At 35.0% G+C, this 13,283-nt stretch overlaps 2 protein-coding genes across 3 annotated transcripts; one reads left to right on the top strand and one right to left on the bottom strand.

The window, feature by feature from the left end:
• Positions 1–571: 571 nt before the first annotated feature.
• LOC147499974 (auxin-responsive protein IAA16-like) lies at positions 572–3,103 on the top strand. Its single transcript, XM_086561714.1, has 5 exons — positions 572–1,042; positions 1,905–2,125; positions 2,247–2,382; positions 2,555–2,616; positions 2,739–3,103. Exons 1-5 carry the CDS (start codon positions 762–764, stop codon positions 2,774–2,776), a joined length of 738 nt encoding a protein of 245 aa, XP_086417840.1. The 5' UTR covers positions 572–761; the 3' UTR covers positions 2,777–3,103.
• A 2,188-nt stretch (positions 3,104–5,291) lies between these two features.
• On the bottom strand, positions 5,292–8,814 carry LOC147499973 (P-loop containing nucleoside triphosphate hydrolases superfamily protein). 2 transcript variants are annotated; one of them, XM_086561712.1, is made up of 12 exons: positions 8,538–8,700; positions 8,370–8,467; positions 8,243–8,289; positions 8,090–8,167; positions 7,470–7,662; positions 7,252–7,282; positions 7,113–7,171; positions 6,831–6,904; positions 6,496–6,582; positions 5,769–5,833; positions 5,654–5,682; positions 5,292–5,517 (listed from the first exon to the last, which is right to left on the bottom strand). In XM_086561712.1, the coding sequence occupies exons 1-12, from the start codon at positions 8,593–8,595 to the stop codon at positions 5,431–5,433; spliced, it is 906 nt and encodes a 301-aa protein (XP_086417838.1). In that variant the 5' UTR covers positions 8,596–8,700; the 3' UTR covers positions 5,292–5,430. The 2 variants fall into 2 exon arrangements, with proteins under 2 accessions (XP_086417838.1, XP_086417839.1); XM_086561713.1 differs by lacking the exon at positions 8,090–8,167 and having other exon boundaries at positions 8,538–8,814.
• Positions 8,815–13,283: the final 4,469 nt, after the last annotated feature.

The raw sequence follows: 13,283 nt of genomic DNA, 5'->3' as shown, positions 1-13,283 counted from the left end.
TGTTGGATGTGTGATCCAACGGTTCAAAAATCAAAAATATATTTTTGATATATTTTTTATTTTTGGACCATTGGATCATACATCCAACAGTCCCTAATATCCTGAGACGAACTCTTTCTCTAAATAGGAAATTATACACGGTTTCATGGCCTCCAGATCACCCAAACTAATCTGTGGGGAGAATTGATAGGAAAAAGTGTACAGTGCATCATTCTTGGATCCAGTGACATTAAATACAAGTTAAGAGATCAATTCATATCACACCTTTAAGCATAAAATAAAATTGTCATCTATTTATCTATTTTTCAAATAATTAGCTACCTTATACTTTATATAATATATATGGTATTATGGTATGACAAGTTGATGTGCAAAGAGCAGAACTTGAGTTTGACTGATGACTTGATGAGGCTGTCCACTCTCTAAAAGCCCTCCAAGGATCATGCAAGAATTGACATTAGTGACCAATCAGTAAATCTCAGCTAATTCAACTCCTCCACGTGTCAACATCACAAAGGTCAAAATACAATAAAACAATGTACCTTCATCAAATATATAACAACACGTACTAGGCCAAATACACTCTTCTTCTAAGTTGATAGCTTTATTAGCACCAAAGTTTCATATATTCATATACATTCTCTTTTTCTCTAAGCAAGAAAGCCAAAACCAAGAAACAAAGCAACAAGAAGAAGGTATAGAGAGAATTAGAGCTGAAGGAAGTAGAAACAAGTGTGGATAAATTTGTTTGACAAAATTTAATGGAAGTTTGTCGAAATATGACAAACATGCTCGGCACTGAGCATGATCAGTATACCATGAATTTTGAAGAGACGGAATTGCGTCTGGGACTGCCTGGTGGTGGGAGTGAAGGTGAGACTGGCAAGAGTTCAGGTAAGCGAGGATTTGCCGAGACTATTGATTTGAAGCTTAAACTCCCTGCTAAGGATTTGGAGATGGATCCAAGTGAGAAAACTAAGAATCTACCTAAGGAGAAGAACCTCCTTCCCGCTAATGATCCTGCAAAACCACCAGCTGCCAAGTAAGTCTCCTAGTACCATATTCTTGTTCTCATTTTTTTTTCCCGTTTTTTTTAATTTTTTAATTTTTTGTGGTTGATGAGTATGGGATTACGTTTGTAGCTTTCTGTTGGGTTTGATTGATTTATTGCCAATCAAAAAAAGGAGAACAAAAATAAAATCAAAAAAGTTTGGGAACACTCTAACATGTTGTGTTTTAGGAGTAGTGGTTGGAAAATAATTTACTTTTGTATGTTCTTTAAAAACAAATGAACAAGGTATATATTCTACTTTCGATTTTCTTTTTTCCCCAAAAAGAAGCTTAAGTTTCATTAAAAAGGAGAAAAAAAAGTGTTAGTTCATATCCTTCATTCCTTCAATTCTAAACTATTCTAAAAGATAAATCTATTAGTTTTGCCCCCTAGGGCCTAGGAATACCACTAGAAATAATAATTGAGAGAAAATGGATATGAAGAGTTCTTCTTTACTATTGTGTACGCTTAAGGAAAAATTGGCCTTACTAGTTAAGACTACATGAATTATGCTTTTTCCAAGTAATACCATTTGTTATATACACACACACATATAGGAGGGAAATATGAATGCTACGAAATATATCTAATTTATTATATTATTATAGTATGTAGAAAAATAATTTCTAGAAAAAAAAATGCTTAAGAAAGGAATAGAAACACAGAAACAAGAACATTGAATTTCTTTTGACGTCCTTTTTCTTACGTTAGCTCTATAATTTCCTAAACTTCCTGAACTAAAATTCCATTTGTTTTTGGCTTTTGGGGAAGTAGAATTAAGCCTTACTAGAATTTTTTGGTACGTTAATATTTCTTAAAACTTTTGTATTTATGAGTTGAGTATGGATTTCAGGGCACAGGTGGTGGGTTGGCCACCAGTCCGATCATTCCGCAAGAACATCCTGTCTGTTCAGAAGAGTAACACTAAGGAGGATACTGGTATGAGCAGTGCAGCCTTTGTGAAGGTTAGCATGGATGGTGCACCTTATCTACGTAAAGTGGACTTAAAGATGTACAAAAGCTACCAAGAACTCTCTGATGCCTTGGGCAAAATGTTCAGTTCCTTCACAATTGGTAAGGACATATATAATTAAGGAACTCTTTTCCCTCGACTTGCTCGTCTTGAATGTATTCCTTCTTATACTAGATTCAAAGATTTAAATTCTAAATTAGTTACGGTGTTTGTCCCTTGAAGGTAACTGCGGGACACAAGGAATGAAGGATTTCATGAATGAGAGCAAGCTGATGGATCTTTTGAATGGAACGGAATATGTACCTACTTACGAAGATAAAGATGGTGATTGGATGCTAGTCGGAGATGTACCATGGGAGTAAGTTCGCCATTAAATTTTCTCCTTTTATTTTTGTCAAAAACTAAAAGTAATGGAAGAAAATGGTATCAGTTTGATGAACTTCAAAGTATCAACTTTGAGTTGGACAGTTTTCATGAAGCTATGCACTGTAGGGGAGTTACTAATAAACTCTCATGTTTGCTACATCCAGGATGTTTGTTGATTCATGCAAGCGCTTGCGCATAATGAAAGGATCAGAAGCTATTGGACTTGGTTAGTTTCTTTAATAACTATGAATATGCAATTTTTGCACCAAAAAAAAAACGAATATATGTTCAAACTTAAATTTTAAATTTTATATTCTATGCCTAATTAGTATTAATTCTGAAATGCAGCACCCAGAGCTGTGGAGAAATGCAAGAACAGAAGCTAAAGTGGAAGTCACTAGTACGACCTTCTCAATATTCAATCTCCTAATTTCGATGGAGGGAAACCGACAACGAATGTGCGTTAGATCGATTGAGCAGGGTGTCTGGGTGTGTCTGTACTATGGTTTTATATATAGATATAAAAAGAAAATATGGGACATTTGTTATGAACAAGAGGCAATAACCTATATCTGGCTTGCTTGTTTATTGTTAAATGGCTTGCTTAATAATGATTTCCTTGTTGTTGTTGTCATTATTGTTATTGTGAAGGTGTTTGGTCACAGTTGCAGTTGTTTATGTTTTGTTTTATGAATTTCAGTGCTGTTTTTCCACATGAGATTCCTTGTATCATGATGTATGCTTTTATTCAATTTATTAGGGGAGTATCAGAGTATGGGAGTTAACAGATAAAGATAATGACTCAAATCATGGAGGGAGCTTTGCCATGTGAATTTGGATGGGAAGCATTAAATCATACCATAAATTTAACAAGCTTTGCCAAGTATAAATTTGTTTTCGTTAAGCCCTTGGCTATCTATATAAAATTCGATATTGATCTTAAAGTATTCTGATTTGCCAGTGGCTTCAGTCTTTGATTAGTCTGGATTCTGGAATATCATAATGCACATGGTGGTTAGTAGCACTTAACTTGCATGTTGTTCATCTTTAGGCGGACATGGATATCTCAGGAGATACTAATATATTTGATTTTCATTTTTAAATGTCTACCCAAAGTCATCCCTGTTGAAGTTATTGAGTTTCCATTGCTTAATGGTAGCATAGCACACAGTGAGTTCTTCGATACTGGACATCTACACATTTTATTTAGTGTTATCAAAGAAAAAACTACTCATATCTTGCTTAAAGAGTCCACTACAAACCACAGCAAGATTTAGGCAAATGAATCATTAACAAGCATCATGCCCTAGCTGCTAGAGTTGTGAACACCATGGTTTCCTAGCAGAAGCTTTATGTGAAGACATGTTGGAATCTTCATGTGTATTTCAAATACTTGTGTGTTGTTTAGTCCCACATTGATGAACCACCACTAGCAATTTTGAACCTCTTTCATAAGGCGTCTTTTCACTTTTGTGTTAGGAGGGAGGACTCACCCCACCACCACCTTTCCACCAAGCACCGCTGTCGTGTCATGGGCTGGCGCTATTAGACTAGTGGGTAGTGGATCATCAATAACAGTTTAAATTTTTTAGGTCTTTTTGAACAAGTTTAATATTGCTGCTACCCCCACCCCTTTCCCTAAAAAGCCTTTCCGGGCGTTTGGTTTTACCTGTTATTCTGTCCTGCATACAACAAGACACACTTGGAACCCCACAACGCAGGATTTAAGAACACCCAGATTTTGCTTTCAGATCTTTCAACCTGCATTTGCTGAAGACCACCAATACCCTAGCAACAACAAATTTAATTTAGATTTTGTTTCTGCTTTCACTACCAAGACCAAAGTTTTCGTTGCTGCTACCCACCCACCACCCACACACACACACACACTCACACTCAGCAACCTGCTATTTGCTGAAGATCGAGAACTTGTTAGACAAAATATAAAACCAACCTGCTATTTGCTGAAGAGAACTTCTTTTGTTGTTGGCAGACAAAATATAAGCACTCTTGATTCTTATAATACCGACTAAAATGGATCACCTGATAATCGACAAGTTTAAGCTTGTGGTCTATAACCCTGCTTTGCTTGAGCGAAGTTTTACAGAGTTTTGAAGGGTGTTGACAACATAGATTTATAAAAGGTTTCGCTATAAAGACAGACAATGCACTTACAAGCTCCAAATCCAATTATGCCTCTACATGATTTAGCTATGAATTTAGCCCAAGTATACATCTACATCAGGCCAGAACTTTAGTATTACCCTCTAAAGCACAAAACTGCACCACATTCTTATGACGTCCCTTCAAAATCTAAGGAATCTGGTGCTACAACTCAATGTGTATTCCATCAAATTAAGTTGTTGGAGATTAATTATTGTTCACAGGACGGTAACTGTTAATATTTTAATTGAAGTTTTTCCCAACCGATTTACACAAAAGTCACCACACATTGATTATTTTTTAACTTTCAACATAAGTGCACCAAGAATGAAAGTGTTCCAAACAAGTCTTTTTGTACTCATTTTTCTGTTCTTTTACATACCCCTCCCTCCCTCTCTTTATAATTTTGCACGGGCGTAAACGCGTAGTACATGTTTAGTAAGTTTGCAACTAACTTGTGTGGATAGAGAGTTATATAGGGGTCCACTATAATTCTTCTGGGCCCAACAGAGGCCACTCTGAAGTCTGAATAGTGGCCATTATATGGGGCATAATATAGTGTTAATGCGTCATTATGCAAGAACTGAAACCTTTTCTGTGTAATGGCTGTCATAATCGATCAAGTCAAATTTGCAAGATGCTTGTAACATTAGCGCGATGTACTATCAACTCAACTGTTTCAACTCTCAAAATCAACAAACACTAGCATCCATACAAGTCTCAGCAAGGAGGAGACAATAACAATAACAAGAAAACATGTTATTAAAAAGTATAACTTAAGTCGACCTGTGCAACACAGCCATGTAAAGAAGACTGCAATAACTACATTTTTTTCAATCATAGGTTTCCTCACTGTTGAAGTTACATAATAGTAAGATTACAAGTTCACTGACCTAATTACAAGATCTGCATTCTTCTTGGACTTGTTAATAATCTCTGCATTTGGTCGGTCATTGTACTCAATCTGAAGTTGAGGTATAAATGTATAATTAAGGGAAGAAAAATATTATTACAGGGCCAAAAGGTAAGAGATGTAAAGCAAATTTCCAACATCATAAAACTAGAGTTTAAGCGGAGACTGCACTGAGTATTAAACTTACCCGCCATTTCGCAGTATCTAGTGGTAATCCTGAAAATAAAGACAGAAATAACATGAGACTTCTACTTATCTGTCCATATTTATTGGTTGTTGAACATATGTTGGCATGAACTTACTCATCTCCAAAGTAAACCTCTTCAGGACTCGCTGCATAGCTGTTACAATGTCAACCTCAAGGAACCTTTACATAGTCAAACAGGGGTTATAAGAAATTTGAAGAACCTTTCGAGTTCTCAGCTGAAGACTATAAAGAATGCTTCACTGTTTGACAGTACTCTATTTTCAAAACTTTGGTAGGAATACCTTTCCTTTTAATTGTTACAACTACTTCTGTTCATTTTAACAACTAAACCGTCCTTCCCAGGTGAAGGTGGGAATCAAAACCCAAGACCTTGGGCCCAACCCCCCAGGGCTTGACCGGTGGGTGACTGGAGATTAGGCTGCCACAGAAAGAGCACATGCTCATACAGAATTCCAGGTTCTCTTTTTTTGCTAGGTAATTTTTCATTGTATTCAAATTCTCAATTTAATGATAATGGGGGAATATGATACAAGACTTACGAATATCCACACATTTTTGCTAGAGAAAACATGAGAGTTTTGATTTGCCACTTCTGCAACGCATTCTTCAAGTGTGCATTCAAAATTGCACCATTTGTTACTAAATAGTTGATAATTTAATACTGAGTAAAATTTTATTTATATTGTGTGTGTGTGGTGTGTGTGTGGGGTGGGGGGTGGGGGGAGGGGGAGTGATTAACTATCCCCTTATACTAGTTTCTCTGGCATTAAATAAGTTTGATTGCCAAACACAACATTTAACATTTCAGACTTGAGGCTTACCATTTCTCATCAAATATAGAGGAAACTTCATTCCAGATACCCTCTTCCAAAAGTAAGTAATTCCCCTCTACTATCACTACTTTATGCCTGGAGAGGAGCAAGAAAGAGGAACGTCATAAGAAAATCCAGGACTACTAAATGACAACCATACAAAATAAAGAGACCTGCCAATATTTTCAGAAAAGATAAACGTCACTGAGGCTACAGGGTAAATGTAAGGGGGGGAAATCAGAAAAACCACGAGCTTGTGTATATCCAGTTTGTATAGAAAATTATATTGTTGGATTCAATGTAGATGATCTGGATGACTCAAGTACTTGAAGAAAATGACTTACTGAAGGCTCACAAAAATATCATTTTCCACTGGATCTCCAACACCGTGGTCAAAAGATGGAACATAAACTGATCCCTGAAATAAACATTGTCCACTATTAACCAATGTACAAAAATCCCAATCTTAGCTCTAGGTTAGAAAATTAAAATTTACAAAATACTCCCTGGAAAAATTTACCAAATCCCAATATTGATCTACTACAAAAGGCATATGACTATGGCGACAAAAACATTTGCTAAGCATTCAAAGGCTAAAAACATCATGCTCAACATTTCCAAATTACCTCAGTCTTCAGCTTCTTAAGGCATTTTAGTAGTAATGCTGGATCAAATGTCCATGGGGCTGAGTTCACCAATCGCAAGGTCAGTTAGTTTCTCCTTACGAAATCTGTATATAGCATAACCGAGTCAGTAAACCCTCACCTCCCCTCCTTGCATGAGCTTCTTCTGGATTCTATATATGACAATGGCGTATGTCATTTAAGGAATTGAAACAAATAAGACTAGATCAGAAAGATATTTTAACGGATTAAATAACAGATTAATTTTAACAGACTCAAAGGATGACTATAACATAACATAAAAGTTAGAGACAACAAGTGTGATTGTGTCTTCCATACATAAAGCTAGAGCAAGCTAACCTCCATTTTGTCTAACTGATGACGATAAAGATGGAAACCATCCATGGGAAGACTAATGGCGACATCTGGACAGTCAACAAGAAAATCCATGGCAGAAGCTCTTTGGTTCCATAGCATGTTTACACGACGAGCTACTTCCGATGCTAAGGTACTCTTCCCAGCACCAGGAGAACCAGCAACACCAACAATATACCTATAGAGAAAATACAAACATTTTTGACTAAGCGTCAGCTTGACTGTGTTGAGCACAATACATGCATAAATTACAAAAAAGAAATTTGAAAGTAGTTATATAGGACATTGAAATCAAATCAAGTAAAACCAATTGGGCTACAGTAGTTCCTAGACTTCCTGGAATAACCAAGTTACAGATTGTAGAGAACATCTCGAAACAAATTTCAGAACGTAAATGAAACTTAAACAACCATATATGTAGTTGAGTAGTCAGGTCAAGAGTTGAGTGAGCATTCATAAATTGGCTATTTCAGCTTCTTGAGAGTTGGGGGGGAGAAAAGAAAACAACCAGAATCAAAGACACAGGAATAAATAGTCAATAATGGGTATACTATAGCATGATTACGCACTGTTAAATACAATTAATGATGAATAAAGATTCTTACTTTAAATTTGAGTTTGATGCTGTCTCTACAGTAGGAACAAGACGTTGAGCTAAAGCATCAAATATCTCATTCATAGACCTAAATAGAACAGAAAACTTGCTAATAAGCATAACAATAACTAATATTATGAAGATGAAAAATAATAAAGCTTACCCAGCTTCTAAAACTGAACGTTCTTTCTTCTGACTCGACCCCAGAACCTATGAAACATTAAAAAATAAATAAATAAAAATTTGAATCTAAAAAAATATATATATATACACTATTAAGCTAGTTAAACCTTAAAACGATTATGCTTTGGAACAACCAGCCCGAGCCGACCGCGTATTACTTTTTGCCATAGATTACACTTTTCTTTTCTCATTAGCATTGACGATTCTGCAAATAAATAAATAAAATAAATATTTTAATTTAGCAGAAATTGAGAGATGATGGGAAAGAACAATACCTGGTGTTGGACGGGGGTAAATTTTTGTTGGTGTGGTGGACAACGAAGAGAGCTCCATCAGAGTGGTGCTTGACTTTGGTTTCGACTTTCGATTAATGATACAAGATTTTATAGGTAACTCCTCACACGTGTCCGATATGCAAGGATTTGGAGTGGATATACACACTCGAACAAGGACAAATTATATCCACTATTATTAATTTTTTTAATATTTTTTTTTATCACCTCCAGCATAAAGAGTAGATATTATCCCTCAATTCATCTTTCTTCGAAGTCTATGGGGTATAATATAACTTTGGAGTCACTATAAAGTAGAGTTCATATAACTATCCCCTAACACATCAAATTGACACCCGTACCAAAAAGTACATTTCTACAATGATTTAATAACTAATCATTTGTGGAGATGACCCTCTTACCTTGTTAATTATGTCTGCAAAATATCAATTCATTTTGATATCTCTAGCTTTGTCAAAATTTATTTACAAAACTGAAAAATTATAAACCGTTAAAAAAATTGCAAGCTTCGACACAATTTTTGACAATATTAAACATATTGAAATGAGCTGAATTTTTTTGGAGATCATATCTACCAAAAATCATTCATTAAATCATTGTATTTGGTAGGAGTGTCTATTTGGAGTGTCATTTAGGGGTGTTAATGTAGCCATATATATAGGATAGGTTCCGTTTACAATACTTTTTATACAAACGTTTTATATAATACCCCCCACCAAACCCTTCAAGATGTTTTAAGGGCTAATTTTTTGTAGATAAAATGTTCTCACTATGGATATGACCTCCACAAAAAATCGGGTTCTTTGAACATTTCTAAGTTTGCCAAAAAAAGGGTTACAAAATCGATATTTCTGGACCGTTGATAAAATTCATAGGTTGAGAGCAATTTTTCTCATGGTTAGGAGTTTTCAAATGGGCTTAATTTTTGTAGAGATGATATCCATAGTGTGAAGATCATATCTACAATGAATCAAGGCTCAATTCATATTTTCAAAGAGTATTATATAAAACATTGTATAAAAATTGTTGTAAACGAAACCTACCCATATATATATATACGTCAGGGTGTGGCTAGGCCGCTGGGGTATGTTGGAAAAGTCTAGTTATCCGTAATATACTAATATCAATATTGGCTGCGGGTTGGTAAGAATTATGCACTTAAGCGTGTTCAATGAGCGTAATTTCAAGATAGTGACCTCCTGAGAAGTCTCGTCGGGATAAAACTTCCCCATTGCAAGAGGTCTACAACGGCAAAGTGTAGATAACATTAATGTAATATGTTGTAATAACACATGGGATATTTGTGATAGGTTAAGATCAGTTCGTAGGCTTATCACTTGAGTTAATTAGTTATAGAACTCTTGATGTATATATCTTTTAAGTTGTAAACCGGTTCATGTATATCTTTTAAGATGAGTCCAAACCAGACTTTCCATTTCTATCTCTCCAAAATAGTATGTCTCTTAGAATGGTTTTGTCCAATGGTATGAACAATCCTCTCCATTTCTATCCCTCCAAAAAACATTTTTATAATGCCATAGAGACCGGTTTTGTTGAAAACAATGGTAATAACATTTTTTACATTCCTAAACTTCAAGTGGCGCCATTTTGGTTTTTACAAACCACGCCATTTCAACTCGTGTGGAATCCACTCTCCTTCCTCAATAATACTCTTTATATATAGAGAGTTAAATACAGATAGGGAGAGAAAACCACCACAACTCCACCGATTTTGAGGGAATGCGGAGCCATTACACCCAACCTTAGTCTAACCTCAAGTTGAGGAAAACACCAACTCATTCTTTTTAAGTTTTCTTATGGTATTAGAGCCCCTTTAATCTTTCATCTCGTTTATCATTTTTTTTTAATTGCCTCAATTATTTTTTTTTTCCAAAATAAGCTAGGGTTAGGCAGACCCTCACCTGTATTAAAATAGAACTATAGTCTAGTGTACAACTGACCAGAGGCATCTTCCTACACTATTATTGCCTCAATTCTTAGTCATGGCAAATGAGCTAGAATAATGAAGTTTTAGTTGGTGTCGCCGAAACTCAAGAAAGCAATGATCCGTTCTTCGCTCATCATTATAACAATTCTACATCAATTCTAGTATATCTACTACTCTCTGGAGATCGATAACTATGGTACTTGGATTCGTGCAATAACCATGGCATTTCGGGCAAATTATCTTCACTATTATTAATTTTTCTAATATCTTTTTTTCATGAAAAAGTTAAATAAAAAAAAAAAACAAAACATTGATAAACATTTCCGATAAAGATTATTTCCGATGGCTAAGGCCACTAAGGCATGGCTATGGGGTTGTGCGGGCTAAGGTTTGCCCTATATATATCTATGATATATATATATATATATATATATATATATATATATATATATATATATATATATATATATAGTGGTCACCATTCATGAATTATACACCCCCACCCCACCACTACACCATTTGGGCTAATTTGCAACCAATGAGGTTTTTCATTAGTAACACATACACATCCCTTAGGTAATTTAAAACATTTATAATCTGTTAGCAATACAAGTATCCGTTGGTAATATTATGTAACATTTTTTGTATATTTTGTCACATTTCAGTATACGTTAGAGTTGGGGAAGAATTACGTTAAAAAAGAAAAAGAAAAATCACACTAAAAAGAAATAACGAAAACTTCAGCGAGAGTCTTTTTTGCTCATCTAAACCCGATGTCCTAAAAAAAAATCCAGTGGAGCGGTGTTGTCGGCTAAGGTTTCGATTCCTCACTTCATAAGTCGTCCTCCCTCTTGTTCTTTTTCTCTTTCTCCTCCCCCTTTAAATTATTGTTCAAAATTGATTCCGGGTTTCTAAAGTTAAAATTGATCTATGTTCTAGGCGGGTATCAATTCATTGCTTCTGCCACCAAGTGTTCGCTCTACTCAAGGTAACGGATTTACACATCAATTTTAATTTTTTAAAATTGGTTGTTGCTAATTGGTTTGGTCCAACTTTGGATTATCAGATAAAAGATGCATCTTTTATACAAAAGAAGCTTGATTAATAGTTATTAGTTATTTGATTCGAAAAAAATTAGGTTTTTTGTTAGATCTATTTGCTCCATGTGTTGTGATTTGATTTTCTAATTGTTGTTATTACTGTTAGTATTGGATGTGCTTGCTTGTACAATGAGATGGTGTATTATAGAAAAAGATTAAGACAAATGCTAATAGCAGCTCATGGGTGTTTTTGGAGCTTGTACGTGGCTTATTTATTAAGATGGTTTTGCTTTGTTTTGTTGTAGAATGTGAACAAGTCGAAACTGGTTTACTTGGATAATGCAGCAACTTCTCAGAAGCTTACTGCGGTTTTGGACTCTTTACATAATTATTACTCAACTTATAATTCCAATGTGCATCATGGTATTCATTTCTTGAGTTATTTATGTAATCTAGTGTGTTTATTTTCTGCTACCTCCCAGTTTTGTGACCCCTTTTAACACTGTCGTTACAAGAGGTTTTACTGAAAATAATCTTCATCAAAAGTTCTTACTAACTTTTCCTTTCAATTTAGTGCAAAAGCCACTGATGAATATGAATCAGCGAGGATACTAGTAGTTTAATCCATGGATACTGTGACTAAGATTGAAAGAAGAAGAAGCAAATGAAACCATTTGCATGAAATCAAGTATGAGTTTTAGACCATAACAATGGTTCTCCTCTCTGCCCATTGCTTCCTTTCCACCTTCAACTTCAACTACAAGTAGGAGTTCAAAGGAAAGAAATGGAAGGTATGTAGTAGGCTTCTTCTAGGTGAAACTTTACATTGTTACAATTTGAATTGATTTGATGATGATAAGGTGATTGTTTTAAGTGATTAATATTGATACATACCTTATAAAGATTTGTCAAACCATTTATTTTGTATAATGGAGGAAGTCGTATGCTGCTAGCATATATTCATCATTGATTAGTGAATTGGTGTCATTTGAAGTTGAAGATTAGGCACGGATTGAGAGGAAGTGAATCACTTAGATTCTTCCTATTTATGGATCTGGATGGTAGGGTTAGGTTCATTTAAGGTAGATTACATGTGTATAAATCAGCAAGCCAAGTTAATTTCATATACTTAAGTAATGCATATTCAATTATACCAAGGTGGATGGGCCAGGTGAAGAGTGATTGTGACAAGGAATGAGGCCAAAGTGTGATTTGCATACTTTTATAATCAAATTCTAGCAAGGGACTCTTAACCTCTAAATTCTTCGCAAATTTGAGTTTCTTAAGCCGTTATGGTTTATGCCCAATTTGGTGTGTTGATTCATGATAGTTTTGAAAGTAGATGAACGTGCCTTTTGGACTTATTTCATCACTAATGTATGGGAAATTCTGATTGAAAGAAATAAAAGGAGTTTTGAAAGGAGCTCTTTAGGTCTTAATGACTTGTAAGCTTTTCTGGATCGCAGTTTGGGAGGGAAACTCTGTCCTGAAAGAGTAATGTTGGAGAGGATGCTTTCCTTCTATCTGCTTGTTTTTCTAAAAAATTTTATTGTTTATTTTATTTTCTGAAGTATCCTAGTAGCAAACTGTTAGTTTTGCTAGTTTACCTAACTTGTTGAGTATTATGACCGCATACTAGTAACATCCATTATGCATTTATGTATAAATTCAGAAACCTTTTTTTTGCAGCTTATCGGAAGCTTGCCAGGAGCTATCATCCTGACGTAAACAAGTGAGTAA

Source organism: Coptis chinensis, chromosome 5 (genome assembly GCF_015680905.1).
Source record: "Coptis chinensis isolate HL-2020 chromosome 5, ASM1568090v1, whole genome shotgun sequence".
In the NCBI taxonomy this organism is placed as follows: domain Eukaryota; kingdom Viridiplantae; phylum Streptophyta; class Magnoliopsida; order Ranunculales; family Ranunculaceae; genus Coptis; species Coptis chinensis.
Note: the sequence above shows the minus strand (reverse complement) of the source record. Positions and strands in the feature narration are given on the sequence as shown.